Source organism: Taudactylus pleione, unplaced genomic scaffold (genome assembly GCF_031769625.1).
Source record: "Taudactylus pleione unplaced genomic scaffold, aTauple2 ptg000085l, whole genome shotgun sequence".
Lineage (NCBI taxonomy): Eukaryota > Metazoa > Chordata > Amphibia > Anura > Myobatrachidae > Taudactylus > Taudactylus pleione.
In genome coordinates, this window is record NW_028284487.1 from 4,473,794 (window position 1) to 4,493,218 (window position 19,425).

General features: G+C 48.3%; 1 protein-coding gene across 3 annotated transcripts in view; it reads left to right on the plus strand.

The window, feature by feature from the left end:
- RELA (RELA proto-oncogene, NF-kB subunit) overlaps nucleotides 1-19,425 on the plus strand; it is a 56,324-nt gene that overhangs the window by 17,722 nt on the left and 19,177 nt on the right. For all 3 annotated transcript variants that reach the window (XM_088468323.1, XM_088468324.1, XM_088468325.1), the window contains exons 4-6: nucleotides 8,092-8,240; nucleotides 17,527-17,618; nucleotides 17,714-17,845. In XM_088468323.1, coding sequence (XP_088324449.1) covers nucleotides 8,092-8,240; nucleotides 17,527-17,618; nucleotides 17,714-17,845 — 373 coding nt within the window. The remainder of the gene's footprint in view (nucleotides 1-8,091; nucleotides 8,241-17,526; nucleotides 17,619-17,713; nucleotides 17,846-19,425) is intronic.

Genomic DNA, 19,425 nt, shown 5'->3' on the forward strand with positions numbered 1-19,425 from the left:
TTTACCGTTGAATCCTTTTCTCTGAGTCAGGCTGGGGGACACTGGACCATGGGGTTGTAGGTGGGAAGGTGTGGCTTTGGCACTAAACACTGAAATCTATAACTCCTCCCCTCTGCAACCCCTGACTTCAGTACAACTTCAAAAGTACCTGGTAAGGAGAAGCAATACTCAGTGACACTGTCACACCGAAAAATAAAAATGAAACTGACGATCAAATACGACCCAAATCATAACTCGTACTCAATACAGCTGAGCGTGAGGGAGGGAACGCAGTGTCCCCCAGCCTGACTCAAGAGAAAATGATTCAACTGTAAGTACCAAAAATCCTCTTTTCTCTTTCCTCAAGGCTGGGGGACACTGGACCATGGGATGTTCAAAAGCCGTTCTCAGGGGAGGGAACGCTCAGGCTGCCTGACCGGAGAACTGTATGACCCCAGAGGGTGCCGCCAGAGGCAAGAAACCTGAACGCTAAAAAATTTGCAAACGTGGACAGGAGACCAGAGAACTGTACCACGGACTGTGCTGCTGGTCTTTTGTAGCACTACCCCTCAGAAAACAGACGCCCTGGCAAAAGGCTCTGACACCCGGTCTGGTGGTGGTCGCCCCGCTCCAGAAGAGGCATGAGTGATGCCCGAGTGGATCCAATACGCAGGGGTCTGCTGAGTAGCCGGTCAACCCCCTAATGCACTACAAAAGCAGCCGCAGAAAACAGTGTGGCGTACAGCCCAGCTAGCAAAGCCATCTCATCCTAGTCCCAGGAAGTAGCCGAAGGACAAAAGATCAGAAAGACAAACTCCTGTTAGAAGAGAGGCCGAAACAAGAGTCTGCTTGTGTAAAAAAACTGTACAGAGCACCGCACCATCCTCCTGGAAGAGGAGAAAAAAGGTGACTTGGAAATGCCAACACGAAACCATGCCAACTGAAGGCAATAGCCATAAGGAAGACCAGCTCAGAAGCATCTAACCAAAGATAAGCTGAACGCTCCAACACCCATGCCGCCTGTGTGAGAGCCGACAGGACCAAAGCCAGAGTCCACGGCCCCACCTGCAGATGAGTGTCTGAATACACAGCATACCTAGTAAAAAGGAATTGGACCTTCGGAAGAAAGGCCAAATGTCGCCCGAAATAAAGTGACCGGGCCAAAGCCAGTATAGTCACAAAATGAAGTAGTCAACCGGCCTCCAAAACTCAGGAAACGAGAGACATAAGCTTTCCAACGCCTGGTCACCAAGGCCAGATTGGGAAAACGAACGGAGGAAGGTCCCTGTGTACAAACAATGAACCATGTTGCAGCAGGACTGGGTGTAGTGGAAGATACCAGGACATACCAACTGCCTGAGAATGGCCCCACATCATGACAGTGGAGCCTCCAGGATTACCCGTATACGGGAAGGCATTACGCACCTGGAGAACCGTAGGTAACAGTGGGAATAGCAGAACCGACTCGCTAGCCGAAACTTGCACGGAACAGTCAAGGCATTCTCTGCAGAACCAGCAAATATCCTGTTCACAGACAACCCTATGAAGTCTTGAAGACGTGCCGAGAGGCCCTAAGATCCTCACGCTGAAGACCTAACCTAACGAACGCCAGAGAGACCACTGCATAGCTTGACAACTGCCCTGGGAGGAAGTCCGCTGTCCCCCATCGCATTACAGGCATTATTACCGCTGAGAGTGTCAGCGCTCTAGGGCCCGCCCGGATGACTTTCATTTACCACTGTGCAGTTGTTTCACCAACTGCAAACCTGCCGGCCCCCAAGAGAGGCAGAAAAATGGCTCAGTGCTCGAGCCGTTGTGAACGGCTGCCCAACGGCCCTAGAGTCATAAAGGCAACGTCGCTGCCCCATAGTTCAGGAGACTTTTATGTCCGTGGGTACTACAAACCCATCCAGGAGGGACCCAGGAACTGCCCTAGAGGAGAATACCGGAAAACAGTCACCGAATGAGAGTGAGGAATGCGGCCGGACCGCACCAGCAACCTAGACTAGAGGGATGCCGAGCACCCCTTACAAGGCTGGAGACGTATCGAATGGAACTCCCGCAAGTGACTCTAGTCCAATGAATGGTCGCTAAGTGTAGAGTCTCATGCCCAAAAAGCAAATGCTCCGCAAGAGTGACGGACAAGGCACCCACAGAACGGATGATACCAAGGTCAGAAAGGGTTGTGCAGTGGCCACCCCAAGCGACAAAACCCTGCTGGAGTGAAATGTCGAAGACCACTTTCAGAGCTGAAGGCGCCAACAAGAAAACGGGGGAGGCCCTGCAACCTCGAGAAACCAGCGACCTAGGAAGCTTTGTAACTGTGACGCCCGAGTATCCATCACAAACTGAAACCCAAAAAGAGCCTAGTTGTGATACCTTCAATGTGCAATATGCATGGTATCACCGCCCGTAGTCTGATGCAAACCCCAAGGAGCCTGGGCTCCACTGAACGGTAGGGCCCAGCCCAGACTGGGCAGATTCGATCAATGACTGAGGAAGAAAGACTACCTGCCCAAAATGGTGAGGGTATGCGTTCCATACACAGAGAGCCTCCGTGCTGTGGGCTCTGAATGGAACTACCCACTCCGTGGCGCTCGAGGCACGAAGATCAAAGGTCGGCCGGACAAAAACGTCCAGCAATCGAACCAGAAAACTAGTTTCTGTGCCTGCGGCAGGACTGGAACAAAAACGCAGGTCGAGGATAGGAACGATGGCTCGGTCAATGCCCCCATGCCGCACCTGGGGAAGAGCAACGTTGAGAAATCAAAAGCACTGTCTTGGCAGCGAACCCCAAGGTTCATGGTGGCACCCTAGCCATGATGCCTAGCACCCAGATGCTTCAAGACGTCACTCAATGGTTGCTGACTCGCCACTTGCACCTGTATTTGGGTATAAAATATACCTCATGAGGCACAAGGCTACCCTGGAACCCTGACTCCAAAACGGTGATGGTACCAGAAAATCCTGTGGCAGACAGAAAAGAGAGGCGTACTCTTGGAAAAAAACAAACCCCTCTGGAGGGGACTGCTGCCGGAAGAAAAATTACATTTTTCTGAACCTGTGGGGAACATGGCAACCAGTACTGGCACAGAACGTTCCCACCCAACAGAAAATATTGTAAGGAACATTCTGGTATAAGTGCTAAAAAGGGCCCTTCGAGCCCCCACAACCGTAGCTGAAGTCCCTCAGCTATCTGCTTGCATGGCTTCCCACACAGAGTCTCTAGACAAGTGATATTTGGAGTGTGTGAGAGAACTAGAATACCAATGGGAGAACATACAAACTCCACACATCTAGAACCAAAGCGGGAACCGAACCCACGGCCCCGGCGCTGTGAGACAGGAATGCTAACCACTACACCATCTGTGTTGCTCCGCAGAAATTGTATAGCTGTGAGGCGGTGACATTGTGAGAGACAGAGAGGAATCTGTAAGGAACTCATCACCTGAGCACTGTGGACTCTGGAGAGCAAAATGTACTCCTTTATGTTAGGCAAATGCAACCTATCCTGTAGGATAATGAGGTATTAGTCACATATTATTAATGTTGTAGACCAACCGAGGTACAATCAAGGGTATCTATTACGATGTGGCCTTGGCAGTGCAAAGTGTGCTATTTTGCCCTAATGGTAGTGAATACACACCTATATATAGTGGTATGCGTCTTGTGATATGAATATGGAAAAGGAAATGGGAAACTTAAGTGTGTTTTGGAGTTTAAATTGCAGTCATGAGACCTGAGAGCAGGAACCCACACATTGCAAACTGGCAGACGTACAGAATGAGCAAAGGGTGCCCATGAAAATTGAGTCCAAGACATACCACAGATAAGTGGACAGATCTCTCTCTTAAGGCGCCTAATGGATATTATACGGAACACTAACCGTAGGACTTTGGTCCTAATCTAGACAGAAGTTCCTTATCCCGAGTTGTCTGGGAAGGCAACTGCACAACCCACTGCTGCATGCTAGCCGACTACACTTTCTAAATACATATGTAGTATGATTGTTAACACAATATCTAAAAAGTCACCTAGCCATGCGTATAAATGAGGTAAGTTGTGCAGGAAATTAGGAAAAGACCATACTTATCTGCAGATAAGATGGCCTCCCGAAGTTCACCAGGGATCCCTTTAGTGGGCTGTCCACATAAGAGAGCGCTGCACAGGGTCTGAACCTTGGCTACTTATAAGTCGCCTCCATCAGAAGGTCACATTAGGAAGGAGGAAAGAAGCAGCATTAAATAAGTAAGTATAGTATTGTGTAGCTATAATACTCTGGTGGGTCTGACACTGTCAGTCTGTCTGTTAGCTCAGATGTTAATTGTCTGACTATCTTCTCCTGATGGGGTGGGTCATATCTTGCTTTTTTAGGTTGAGGGAGTGGCCCAAAAAACCAATAAGGGTTACTAGAGACCCAAGAACTAACCAGGGGGTTCTGCCCGACAACCACTCTTTCACTGCGGTGAATAAAGGAAAGGGACCATCTCCTTTTGGTAGTGTATAAAACAGATCTCCCATGGGAAGGGTAGTCTGCACTGCTAGTAGCAAAAAAAGCATCAACCTCCGGTTGATCCCTCTTCAGAATGTACAGTTAGAATTTTGCAAAAAATAAACCCCTCACCCCCCCATGGAGGAGAGTCGGAACCCTGACCATAGCCTGTGTTTCTATGTATAGAGGGTCGAGCATCTGCAGTAGCAAGCTGGACACCAGTGATGACCTAATTTTGACTGGAAATGACCTAATTTTGACTAGAAAATCCCCACAGTCCCTATAGGGGGAGGTGTGTGCCAAGGTATCCGCAGAGCTAATAGCTAAGGGGGACTGTCTAGACAAAGGTATTGTTACACCAGCTAGAACACTGAAGCCCACTGTAAGGGGCTGGGCCCTGGGAAACTAGATTGCCGCTCCATGGCAGAGCATTTAGGCTCGAGATTAGTGTTGCCTGCAGGAATGAGCATTGCACACTAATGCCGGTGAGCAGATCTGTTAGGAGCTTGTGAGGAGATACCAGCAGAGGGCACATGAAGTGGCCTGAGGGGGAAGACTGTGCACTGTACTATGAAATTCATGTTATTACATACGTGGCTTCATCGTCTTTAGAGGGAAACTGCATATTTTGTGAGTAACTTCAGAATAGGCACTTTAGCAGAAGTATACCAGATCTGTAGAATAAATGAATACTACCAGTACACAGCATATATTATGCTATGTAATATAGGAAAGCAGGATTGTGAACCTCTTGCTGTAACCTAAGCTCTAGCTCTATTTATACAATTAAGTCACGATACTTAGCGTACCCACAGCTGCAACCTGCACACAGAGAAAGTTCAGTCTGCACAAGAAAACCAGTCCGTGTCCTATACAGCCATTAACTATATAAGAGAGGTAGGGACAGAGGAGTAGAAGGATTTGCACACTCCATAACAAATATGGTCTGGCATGGGACTTGAACAGAAACTACTGTAAGTCTTGTCTTAGGAAATTAACCTGTGACCACATGCAGTACAAGAGTAATACATTAGTGTAGTCAGACTGCATCAGGTTTGCTTAAATCACATGCATACTACCCTACTAAGCCATTTACTCTGGTGTAGTAGAAATGGGCGCCCAATGTGGAGCATGCAGGGACCTTTTGGGAGCTGCCCTGTGGAAGGAAGGGGATAAACTGCTAACTACTACGCCCCCCCCCCCCCCCCAATGGCCGACACCCTGGAATTTGCCGCCATTTTCATCTGTGTCCCGTTACAACTATGTCCCTGTTGGTCCAGTGGGTAAACAGAGAGAACCGGGTCCCCACTGCCATCCCTTCTGGTGGTCTCCCCACCCGAAGGGGGATCGCCACTCAGTTCTTACTTCCCTCCTATCTGCCCTGTTGCTCCGGCCATGGCTATGTCCTCTGTGCACTCTGGAGACCGGCCGATGTTATTGATCCTGTCGCCAGGGCATCTGAGTAGGGTGATGGAGCAGCTAAAGTGTGCGCTGTCTCTGCAGTATCGCCGCTGACCGCACAAGTGAAAATAAAAATAAAGTAAAACTTCACCAGCTGCAGAGCCAGCTGAAAAAAAACCCCCAACAATCTCTTCTCCATTGGGCACCAAAAATAAACTGGGTGCGGGGGGTGGGGTATAGGGAAGGAAGAGCCTGTGCTGCTGTTAAAAATGTAACTATTTGGTGCTCGGGTAACTCCAGCTCCACCTATATTCATGGTTCCAGTGTCTTTTAACCACTTAACTGGCTAATATATTTTTCAAAAACCGCTCAGAAATTGCTGGGTTTTTTATGATTGAGATCAAAAAGATCTACTTAAAACTTATCCAACATGATTTTAGAATTTTTTTTTTTTTAAACAGTATACCATGTAATAGCAATTACTGTATTGATGGCCATCGAGAGCTGTACTATAGATGGCCGATGGCTTTGAACCATCATTAGAAAACAATCGATGGTGCACCCATCGATGGTTGGGTTTTGTACGTCTGCAGAACGGGATCATTGGGTTTGCACCCCCAATGTTTTATTAACATCGGGTGCTGCCACTGATGGGTTGGCATCAGTGCTTGCCATCAGGCATTGACCATCAATGGTTTTATACCATTGACTGTTGATGGCTGTCCCTAGTAAGGATGGCCATTTTTTGGGGTGTCCATCAGTGATTACTATCGATGGCACAAAACCATATATGGTGAACCATCGATGGATTGCACCCCTCAATGGCCACCGCTGTTGTGGGCACGGCAGGCCATGGACCATCAAAAATGGGACGGGGCTTTGTGGGCGCAAGGGGTGTGGCTAAGCTCCATCTTGTAAAGTAATAAAAAAATATCTTCGTCCCTGTCTACCCCATCTGTGTCACACCTGTTTGTCTGCCCCTCCCCTTTAGAATGTAAGCTCTAACAAGCAGGGCCCTTTAAAATTCCAGCTGAAATGATGTATGTTTGAAGACCAACCAGAAGCTGCACTGGTCCTCCTGCTGACATACTCCTCCAAAGCATCACATGGGGTTATGTAAGCAGGTAGCAGCACTGCAGTAATTCTGTTAGAAGTTACAAATTTAAACTTAGTATGTTTTTGCCCTAACCCATTCAAAAACCACTGACATTATCCACGTGTTAACCAGCTAGAGTTAGGAAGCTGAAACATAAGGTGATCATTAGGTACCCTGTAACACAATTGTGTGGTTTTTGTTTTGTTACAATTACTGTCTTTTAAGGGGGGGGGATACATTTTCTAAACCTGCTTGAATGTATTTGGAACCCTTTAAGAGGTATTGCTGTATCTTTATATGGGGTTTAAAGGGTTGTCCCCATTTTTTGCTTTAAAAATAAAAACTTTAACTAAGAATTTCAACAGACAGTAACACTATTGTACCTTGTCAGATTAACCTATTGTGACACTTGATTTTAGGTTGCCAGTTGTACACTGTAATGTAGAGATGAGCGGTTTTGGCTTGGTTTAGTTTGGGTCTGAAAACTGAATCTTACTGGCTATCCAACTATCACATGTTTTGGATAGCTAATAAGATAAATACGAACTTTCGCTAATTTGGCGGAAAGAACCAAGTAAGGCTGAACCCCTCATTTCTACAAAGTAATCTGCATAAAATGTGGTGTGACATGTCTCCTTACTACGTATACAGTTTCCCTGATGGTAGTAGCATGTCTACTTGCATGCTTAAAACTAATCGGACCTTATTTGACTTCTGATCTCCTTAATGTTACACATAGGAGAGCTATCAATTTAATGGGAATATGGTAAAACTTTTATCAGTACCATAGCTTGGAGAACTAGTGGCAAGAATATGTGGTACACAATTGGGGTTGTGCTAAGGTCCGGAAAGAACAGAGGAGTGGGAAGGCATGTAGCTGAAACAACTGTTTTAGATTGCTCATAGACATTAGTTTATGCACAGGAAATGTGTAAGCTAGCCCATAGGAGCCAGCTCTGTTGGTGCTCCCGGATCCTCTTCTTCGTCTGTCATTTTTCACTCATATGGGGGAAGCGTTGTGTGTGCAACAGATGGATCCTATGTTCTAGCCTACAGAGTTACAGTAAAACAGAGTTTTTCAGTTTGCAGTCCAGCTTAACGTCTTATAATATTAAAATTTCAGATAAACAATTACCAGGGACCAACCCGTATAAGGATATCTCTGGTCACGAAGGACTCTCCCTATAGACCACATCCTCATGAATTGGTTGGAAAGGATTGCAAGGATGGGTATTATGAGGCTGAACTATCGCCTGATCGCAATATTCACAGGTAATTAAGTCCTCAGACTATTAATCTTTAAGAGTACATATAATTATTAAATCCATAAATAAACTTTTCAGATTTTGACTCTTCCCTCTATCTTCTACTGTACATAAAACTCTGTACAATAAACAGAATATATATAAAATTAGAAATAATTTTTCACTTTTAAAGTTAACAAAGTTCAGTATCTCAATATATTCCAGGTTTCTTCACTCTGAAGGCAATCCTTGATTGATCCACGTATCTTATTCTCTGTGGTATAAAAGAATAAACAAATAAAACCTACAATACAGTGTAGTATATTTTAAACTAATGACCTGTCCTGGCTTCACATGGGAGCAATTTCATCTTGCCAAAGCCTCCTGCATCTTATAACAACCTACGCCATGTTACCACAGTCCCCTACTTCTCACTCCTGCATCTCACCACTGTCACCACAACCCCCACTGCTGCTACCCTGCAGCTGGCTGGGGCCCGACCACTGGGAAGGGCAAGAGGATTGTGGATGAGCTACCATAAGCATTATCAGCAGCATGTCCCTGGGGCACCTGTGCTGCACACCCCTCCCCAGCTGCCGAGCATGGTAGTGAACCAATGTCCTCTCTGCACAATGTACCCTATATTTCTACTTCAGGGTCCATAGGGTATCCACAGGATACCTTGGGGTATAGGTGATGACCTCAGGCATCTGGCACCATAGAGTTAAGTTTTCAGTCCTCCCAGGATGCACTAGGGTCCCCCTCCTATACCCCGCCCCCGAGCCAAGGCATCTCAGTTTAGTTTGGTGCCCGGCCGGAGTCGGATGCACCTGTTGGAGTGGGGGCTAAGAAGAGCCCCTGAAGTTTTCTTCAAGCAGCTGTGGCTGCACATCTGGAAGTACAGCATGGACAGTCAGTCCTGACGTCCATGCTGTCTTCCCTACCCCCCCGCCGGTACCAGAACGCCAGTACTGATCCGGAGATGCTGGTAGGCATCTGGGGTCACAGCTAGCGGTGACCCCAGATGTTCAGGACCATGGCAGGAATCAAGGGGGACAGCAAGGTAAGCAGCGGGGTCCCGCGGTGGGTCCCCGTTGTTACATGGTCCAGAGTCCCCAGGCAGGGGGCCCCCTGGGGACTGGCTGCAGCGTGGAGCCAGGTATATAACCTGCGCTTCCACTACCCCCCTGGGACAGCGGACCGCAGCAGAGCGGTAGCGCTGCGGCGTCCCGGGGGTTAAATGCATGCCAGGGGAGCGCGCCTTCCCTGTCTCACAGCCGGCGCCTCCCCCGCTGCACACAGCCCTCTGCACACGCCGACTGGCCCTGTGGCAGCGCTCCTCCCCCAGGCCAGCCTCCTCTAAGCTCCTCGGCGGCCATCTTCACAACCGCATGGTGAACGCTGCTGGAAGCCTGGAATCAGAGGCATCGTGGTCTGGGTCCCCCCACATACCTCTCCTCCGATTTGGTACAGGTCTGTGTATGCAGCGCTGTGTCCTACCAGACTCTGTGTCTGGGTAGTTGAGAATCAGCGCTGATAGTGCAGGAATTGATTTTTCTTTGCATTGTATGTGACTGTGCTAGCGCTGCTGCCTGTACTTTACTTCTATTACTGTCAGCCTTATTACTGTCCCTGTCTTTCTGCTAAAGCCCTTGTGGTGCGGTGCTGCAGGGTGGTCTCTCACTATACAAACAAGTATTGTTGAGAGGGGTCACATATTTACCATTATGTCTGAGAGTGATTTCCCTGTACAGCTTCGGTGTGCTACGTGCAAGGCACTTATAGCGGAGGGGGAGGGTAGCGCGGAAGGGCTATGCCGTCCGTGTTATTTATTGGCGCGACCTATTACGGTCACAGCACCGGTACAGGAGCCGCCCTGTGCTTGTTTCGCCAAGGCGCTTACAACCCTCGTGGGCCAGTTAGCTCCGCAGCCTCCATTCACTCAGATGGGATTGTCCCAGCAGTCAGTGGTGTCGTCACCCATGCAGGGTTTCCCGAGACAATTAATGGTACTCCACGGTCTCCCTATTTCCCCTCCTATGGTCTCTCATGAGCCTGCGTGGGTTAATTCGTTAACAAGCTCTGTACAGCAGTTGTCAGACGTGTTGCAGGGGAGTATGTGATGCGGCCTCACAAGCGGCCGGTGGCGTCTCAGTCCGCTCCTTATGAGGATGACGACGGGACGTCCGATGATGGGGAGATTCTGGATCTTTCTGACCAGGAACCTCCTCGTCCTAAAGAGTCGGACGCTAAGTCTAAGGTGTATATACCTGGCCTTATTCGTGCAGTCCGGACTGCTTTAGTTATTGAGGATGAGGAACCTCCGGTATCGAAGTCCAAATACGCCTTTTTCAAAGAGGTTAAAGGAGATACCACAGTGTTCCCTCTTTCGGGACAATTAGTTGACCACCTAGAGGAAGCGTGGAAACAGCCAGGCAAACGATATCAGCCTCAAAGGCGTTTAGCAGTGGCGTATCCGTTTGTGGACAATTATTTTGCTAAGTGGGAATCACTTCCACAGGTGGATTCTCATGTGACACGCCTTGTCCGTAGTGCCACATTACCCATGCCATCCATGTCCTCCCTTAAGGATGCTACGGACCTGCCTGAAATCCGTCTATTCCCTTGCAGGGGGGGCAGCACGGCCAGCTATGGCCATTTGCTGGGTCGCCAGAGCTATGGAGCGCTGGGCTGATACGTTGGAGGCGTCCTTCGATCCCGACTGTTCGGCTGAGCAGGCAATCTCCGGGATTCGGCCACTTATATCAACGAAGTGGCCTTAGATATTAGTACCCTGGTGTCTCGAATTTCTTCGGCAGCGGTTGCTGCTCGTCGCACTTTGTGGTTGCGATCCTGGAAGGCAGATGCTGATCCCAAAAAAAGTTTGGAGGCATTGCCTTTTAACGGAGAGGTTCTCTTCGGTCCGGACCTGGACAAGATTATAGCCACGCTGGCGGCAGCTAAATCAGCATGTCTCCTGTCGGCTGCTGTTCCTTCTGGTTCAGGTCCTTTCGGGCTTACAGGGCCCAGGGTAGGCCTAAAGCACAGTCTTTTCCCTGTCAGGCTGGCCCAAAAAATCGGCCAAGCCCCGGAAGCAGGCCTGGAGTACCAGACGTCCGGCCCCTAAGCCAGATGACAAGCCTGCGGCCTGACGGTCCGGGCCTCCCTTTGGGGGATCCCAAAGTGGGAGGCCGCCTGCTGCAGTTCGCCCGGTGTTGTTCGGTCACCACGACAGACACTTGGGTTCTCGAGGTGGTCTCACACGGGTATGCCCTCTCCTTCCGGCACAGACCCCCGGCTCGATTCTTCACCACGGTTCTACCATCAGACCGGAACAAAGCCACGGAGCTGCGGAAGGTTTTGCACACTATGGCCCTGATTCAGAGCCAGACGCTCTGACCAGAGCGCTCGCTCTGAATCAGGGCCCACCTCTATTAATATGGAGCATCCTTCTGGACGCTCGTATAGCTGTGGGTCACCACGCACAGCATATACTAGCGTGCAAAATGATGGTCGCGATGGTCTTGACCATCGCGACCATCGGAACTGCGAGTAAAAGCCTGCGGTTGGGTTTCTCAACCGCAAGGCCAGGAGCGATTTTGGCTCTATCAGAGCCAAAATCACTCCCACTGACATCACTAGTGATGTCAGTGGGGCCGGCTTCAGACGGTAGGCGTTCCTTTGGGAACGCCTCCGTCTGGCAGGCACGCCCTTCAAAGGGGGTGTGCTGTCAGTCACCATCGACAGCACGCCCCCTTTGATGAGACTCTCCGAGCGAAGGAAAGTTCTTCGCTCGTCGGGTCTCGCGCATGCGCACGACGGAGCCCCCTCCGTCGTACTGCCGCTCGCGAGTGGGTCTGAATGACCCCCTATGCTCCAGGCTGGAGTTATAGTGCCTGTTCCATTCTCCCAGAGGGGCCAGGGTTTCTATTCCAATCTCTTTCTTTTTGGTGCAGAAACCCAATGGGTCGTTTCGTCTGATTCTCAACCTCAAAGCTCTCAACAAATCTTTGTGGGTACCGAAGTTTCGGATGGAGACCCTACGGTCCATCATTCTGGCACTGGAACCTGGGGACTACATGGTGTCATTGGACATACAGGACTCTTACCTGCATGTCCCTATTCTTTTGCGCCACCAGCAGTTCCTCAGGTTTGCAATCCGCAGCGACCACTTCCAGTTCCGGGCGTTGCCTTTTGGCCTGGCGACAGCACCACGTGTTTTCACCAAGGTGATGGCGGTCATGGCGGCTTCCCTGCGGCTGCAGGGGGTCCGCATGTTGCCGTACTTGGACGACCTTCTCTTAGTGGCAGGATCTCTGGAGCTCCTTCTCCGACACTTGGACCTGACCATTGCGCTACTGAAACGGCACGGCTGGTTGATAAACTGGCAGAAGTCCACCCTGATCCCGTCTCAGTGGATTCTGCACCTCGGAGCCTTATTGGACTCTGGACAGCAAAGGATCTTTGTGACGGGGGAAAAGATCGCTGCCTTACAGTCGAGGGTACGCAGTTGTCTGCAGAACCGCCGGGTGTCTCTGCACTCGGCGATGAGGTTACTGGGCTCCATGGTGTCGGTATTCGACATGGTGGAATATGCCCAGTTTCACTCAAGACCTCTGCAGCACCTGATCCTGTCCAAATGGAATGGACTGCCTCAGTCTCTAAAATCCCAGTCGATAGTGCTCACTCCGGAGGTTCGCCTGTCCCTTGCCTGGTGGTTGCAGACGACCCATCTCAACAGGGGTCGTCCGTTCTGGGTGGCGAATCGGGTCCTGTTGACAACGGACGCCAGTCTTCGGGGCTGGGGAGCAGTTTCGGGTCCACACTTGTTCCAGGGCAGGTGGACTCCGGCGGAAGTGGAGCTTCCAATAAACATCTTGGAACTCCGAGCGGTTTTCAGTGCTCTCCAACAGGCACATCGGGTTCTCCAGGGTCACCCAGTGCAGGTCCAGTCGGACAACGCTACCACCGTGGCCTACATAAACCGACAAGGAGGAACCCGAAGTCGGGCGGCGCTCGTAGAGGTGTCTCGGATCCTGGTGTGGGCGGAGCGCAATCTTCCGCCCATATCAGCGGTCTTCATCCCGGGAGTGCTAAACTGGGAGGCGGACTTTCTCAGTCTCCAGGACGTTCATCCGGGGGAGTGGTCCCTGCACCCGGATGTTTTTCAACTGCTGGTGGACAGGTGGGGTCTTCCAGAGATCGACCTCATGGCGTCCCGGCACAACAAGAAGTTGCCGGTGTACGGGTCTCGCACAAGAGACGAAGAGGCGTCTCTGGTGGATGCTCTGTCTGTTCGGTGGAAGTTCCGGTTTGCTTCTCTCTTTCCTCCTGTTTCCCTTCTTCCACGGGTAATCCGGAAATTCAAACAGGAAGGAGGGACGCTCCTGTTGATAGCTCCCGCATGGCCCAGATGGCACTGGTTCTCAGACCTTCAGGGTCTGTCCGTGGACAGTCCTCTGCGGTTGCCGCTACGACCGGACCTTCTGTCACAGGGTCCTTGTCTTCACCCGGACCTGACTCGGCTGTCTTTGACGGCGTGGCTGTTGAGACGGCCATGTTAAGGTCCAGGGGGTTTTCCAGCTCTGTAGTGCGGACCATGCTAAGAGCTCGGAAACAGTCTTCCGCGAGAATATACCATCGCATGTGGCATACGTTCTTCCAGTGGTGTCGACCGAGAGGTTATGCACCGCAGGAGTTTCGTCTGTCTCGGGTTCTCGCCTTCCTACAGGTGGGACTGGACCATGGGCTTCGCCTTGCTTCTTTGAAGGTGCAGGTTTCTGCCCTGTCTGGTTTCACCGTAGGATTGCTACAATCCCAGATGTACGCACCTTTATGCAGGGAGTTCTGCGTATTCAGCCGCCTTTTGTTCCACCTGTGGCGCCTTGGGACTTGACTGTGGTCCTGAGGGCTTTCCAAGGACCGCCGTTTGAACCACTGGGCTCAGTGAATCTTAAATGGCTAACAGCTAAGACTGTTTGCCTTCTGGCCATAGCTTCGGCCAGACGTTTCTGATTTAGGGGCTCTCTCTTGTAGACCCCCTTTCTTGATTTTTCATGGGAACAGGGCAGTGCTGCGCACTCGTCCTGAATTTCTTCCCAAGGTTGTTTCCCAGTTTCATGTTAACAAGGAAATAGTTGTTCCGGCCTTTAACTCACCTGGCCTTTCAGTTGGTGAGGCCACTTTAGATGTTGTGCGGGCCTTAAGGACTTATGTTGACCGCACTTCTTCGTTTCGAAAGTCGGACGCCTTGTTTGTCCTCTATGGCTTCCGTAAAAAGGGTTGGCCTGCTTCAAAGCAAACTTTGGCAGCCTGGATCCGTATGGCTATTTCTGAAGCTTATCTTCATGTAGGCCTGCCGGTTCCTCCTTCTGTGAAGGCTCATTCCACTAGGTCTGTGGGTCCTTCGTGGGCAGCTCGACGTGGGGCCTCTGCAGTCCAGATCTGCAAGGCTGCTACGTGGTCCTCTGTCCATACCTTCGTGAGGTATTACAGGTTTGACACCTTCGCCTCTCAGGATGCTTCCTTCGGGCGGCGGATTCTCCTTTCAGCACAGGAGCGTCCCCACCCTTAAAGGATACTGCTTTGGGACATCCCCAAGGTATCCTGTGGATACCCTATGGACCCTGAAGTAGAAAATATGAGATATGGTAAGAACTTACCCTTGTTATCTCTATTTCTACAAAGTCCATAGGGTTCCACAGGACTCCCGCCCTGTCGCACCTGTGCTGCAGATGGGCTTTACTCTGGTCACCGATTTTTCCGTCTCCCTCTGGTGAGAATGTGATTCTTGTGTGTGTCCAGATCTTTTTTTCTCTCTCTTCCTTCTCCTCCTCTGGCCTATGGCTTGGTAACTAACTGAGATGCCTTGGCTCGGGGGCGGGGTATAGGAGGGGGACCCTAGTGCATCCTGGGAGGACTGAAACCTTAACTCTATGGTGCCCGATGCCTGACGTCATCACCTATACCCCAAGGTATCCTGTGGAACCCTATGGACTTCGTAGAAATAGAGATAACAAGGGTAAGTTCTTATCTCATATTTTTCTGGGCTTCCTGTTGAGCTTCCTCGCCGTGGCACCCCTGTTCGAGAACAGCGCTGGCTTCCAAGGGAGGAACATCACGCTGGAGAGGGAGAACTTCACGGTGGAGGAAAGGTGGCTGGATTCCGCCTGCAGGTTCAGCATAGGGATGAACATCGGAATCCGATGATTACTAACCATGAATGTTTTTGTTCTGATGGTAGTGTTTTTACCATTTGATAGTGGCAGTCCGATGTTTGCCACCTTTGACTGGAAATCATTTGATAATGATCCAATGTTTTTATTTAATTATTTTAATTCCTGATACCTATGCCTCTCTTGGCTCCTTCCAGGCTCCTAAGTCTGCATCAGGGCATCTTCATGGGTTCGTTGGAGGCTGTTTCTCATTCTCTGTCTGCTTCAGACGTGACCCTGCTCATTTCCTGACTCCCACCTCTCTCTAGGCTGCTGCTAAGCAACAGGGCACAATTAGCTCGCACTGTCTCAGAAAGCCAATCAAAGATAGCAATCAGTGCGTAGCCCTCGGACCTGCAGCAATGGTCAGTCATTCTCTCACACTCACACACACACACACACACACACACACACACACACACATGGCGCTATAGTTTTTTCTGTGACTTGCTTTATTCCAAGCCTCAGTTTCAGGTGCTCTTGCTGTTTCAACACCCAGGCCAGCTCCCATACAGCAGCTTGGTGCGAGATTTTTTTTCCTTGACTTGCTTCACTAAATTCGTCACTGCTCGGCTCCCTTTTGTCACAGATGAATGGTTCATACACCTAAACCTTCCTCGACTAATGCTGTAAAGAATATTGATAACCCCATCAATATCTATCCAGTGGTTCAAGGGATTAGCCCGAACGAACAGACAGACCCCTAAACGGGGACTTTATTGTGTGTGCCAAAACGTTGATGTAATAAACACATTTTCTTTCACTAAGCTACAAGCCTCTGGAGTACCGCCTGTCTTCCAGTCTGCATACCTCCTTAAGGAAGGCACCAGGAGCAAGTTACAGCTCTGTAGTGACCAGTTGAGTGCCAGGCATCTATCTATCTATCTAGATAGATAGATAGATATTCACCAAGAGACCCCTTTTTGTCTTGTGAGGAATTAAAATGTATATCCTATATCAACAGAGGCTTTAATGCCTGAATTCTCACAGGAACATATTTATTATTGATCTGTATACACTTAAAAGAAAAACTTGCAAAATACTTTTTTAAAACTTTAGCCATATGTATTACACAGTGTGTATAGACAGATATTTGTTAGCTTAGTGCTAGTCACTGCTGGGTTTTTTTTTTTTTTTTTTTTCTTTCATCTTTTCCCCTATCTTTTCCTCTTTCTCCCTCTCCCCTGTCTTTCGTGCTCTTTCTTCCTCCCTTCTGTCTTTGCAGCCCTTTTCTCTTTTTTTTTTTTTCCTATTTCTTGGTGACGGCATGCACACCTATTGCTCAGGCAGAAGGCATGCTGTTGGTTGCTTGCTGGGAAAGTCCTGTGTGCAGGCTTAGGGGAACAGTGCAGGCTGGTGTGTGCGCTCTGAAGTCCTCGTCAACGTTCCCTTTGATCCTCTTTAGCTGTTTAGAGATTCATTCTCCATTCTAGCAACATTCCCTTAGTCTGTTAAGGTGTTCCCCTTCAGTCATCTCCGCTCTGCCATATTTTGTGCTCACTTTCTCCATATTATTTATTTATTTACTCCTTTGTCCCATTTGAATCCCGCACACTATCTGAATGGTGCTGGGCACATGCATGCTCCCTCAAAAAACACTAAAAATTATGTGTGGAAGTGTACAGTGAACAGCAACTCATCTACTAATTGGTAAACTAGTGTTTAATCTGAAGCCTTAGCTGTGATAGAGGTAGCCGCGAGCATCTAGCTCCAGTTTGCATTTCCTAAATGGGAACAGTTACCAGAGTGTTTCTTTTGTAGAAGGCAGATGTAGGTGCCATAATCTGACTGATGCATTTGATATTTCTCAGTTTGGATGGTGCCCACTTTGAGGAAACTAACTCGCTGATTTTTACCAGTTTCTGGATGTGCTCGGGGAATCGAGATTGTCAAACATATTGAATATCCCTGATTCCCCGACCCCGGCAGAACGGGTAATTGCGGCAATCTGTCGCATATGTATGGGCCCCTTTTACTTATAATGAGACAGGTGTTTAGTTTTATAAATATTTTGTAATCACATATTAGACTGCCTTGAGTTGGTAAATAGTTTTTCTGTGTGCATTTCCTTTTTAATATAAATATTTTTTTTAAATTCAGTTTCCAGAATTTGGGTATTCAGTGTGTGAAAAAGAGGGAAGTAGAGGATGCCATTGCCCAGCGTCTTCGTACAAACAATAATCCATTTAATGGTAATGTATAAGTATACATGAAAAAACCTCTCCTCTTTTACTCTGTCCATTTTCTACTATTTAACTTATCATAAATGTTTATTATTTATTTCTAGTCCCTGTGGAAGAGCTGAAGTCTGATTATGACCTGAACACCGTTTGCCTCTGTTTTCAAGTGTACATACGTGACCAGAGCGGAGCACTTCTTCCTCTCCCGTTTGTGGTTTCTCAGCCCATTTATGACAACAGTAAGAGATTGGATGCAGACCAGTGGAATATGAATCATTTGCCAAGTTCCCGTAATATGATGGGTGTAAAGATACACCTGTCACATATTTCGGCGACAACCATTTTGTGAGCTAAAATATTCATTGATGAAGAATTGCTAAGAATGAAGTCAATCGGTTTACTAGAAGCCGACTCTTTGTGAATATCCTTTTCACTGGCTTCTAGTACATTCGTAGAATATAATCTATTTGTTTAGCTCACACAATGTTGATTCTGCTGTGTTTAATGAGAGGTATTCTTTAAGCAATATGACATTTTGTATAACTGTATTCTCTGCTTTGCTGTACTAGATGTGCTTTGGGGTGGGGGAGAAAGGCCTCTAACCATCAAAGCCCACTAAGTGACTATCCTACTGTAATATCATCGTAATGTTTATAGGGAGCAATAGATGTTATAGTGCCAGACCTTGTATTCCTCTAGGTCATATCTGAGTGACTAAGCATAAAATGAAGCATGAATGTATTTACGCACACTTGCCAATACATGAATGCCGTTATGTATGATTGCAATGTGAGGCACAAATAGAGTGTGAGTGGTGTGAAAACAAATGCAGACTCAAATCTGGTTTGTGCGAGTAAACAAACGGCTCAGATTCGGCATAAGACATGATAATGTTCCCTCTGAGTTTTTCAGGAAGGGCACATTTTAGTTTTAAAGAGCAAATGGGTGGGTCGTGTTGGTACAGCTGGTTGACATATTGTAAATTGTGGGCACTAATTTGTAACATGGTATTCTATGTAATATTTAAATCTTTTTTTTTTTTCTCAACCACCCATATGCCTTTTCAATGCCACTCAGACTTCACCACATTATATAAGACAACGCCACCCACCTCACATGCCCGTTGAATTCCCCTCAGACCACCCCACATTCAATAAGACTTCCCCACAAGCACGCTCAATGCCCACTAGAAGAACTCGCATACCCCTTCAATGCTTATCAGACCACCCAACATAGCACTTTAATGTCCCTCAGACAGCCAACAGAGAGTGTAAGAAAAACATTGGCAACTAAGTAAAATAAATAAGTATTTAAGAAGTAAAATACCCACACAGAAAAAGAGCAGGGCACATTTCTTCATATACAAAACAGGCCTTGCTTAGCATTAACACTACATTACAAGGGACATACACGGTAGATGGACAATGATAGTTTTGTGCTGTCACCGATCTTCTTGTTTCAAATTGTTTGCTGTAGCAATAAATGGCTAGTGCATCCTCAATGTACCTGTTCTTCACATGTCTCCTCATAGCAGACTTAGAACTCACTCCAGAGCTAAGTAATGATACATTCATTCATTTTAACAACCCAGTTTTTTTATAGATGGAAAACAGAATCTACAGCCTAATTCACTATGGATTCTGAAGCAGCTCCTCCTGTAAGATCCGCACTAGTATTGGATCTAAATAAAGACAAGCATACACAAACACAGTAAAGCGCTTCTAGTGTAGTCTGTAAAAGGAAAATAATACAATTTTCTAAATTGTTAGGGAGTTTTTGGCCAATGTTTTGGGTGCTGTTCTGGGGTGTGGGTGTTCTG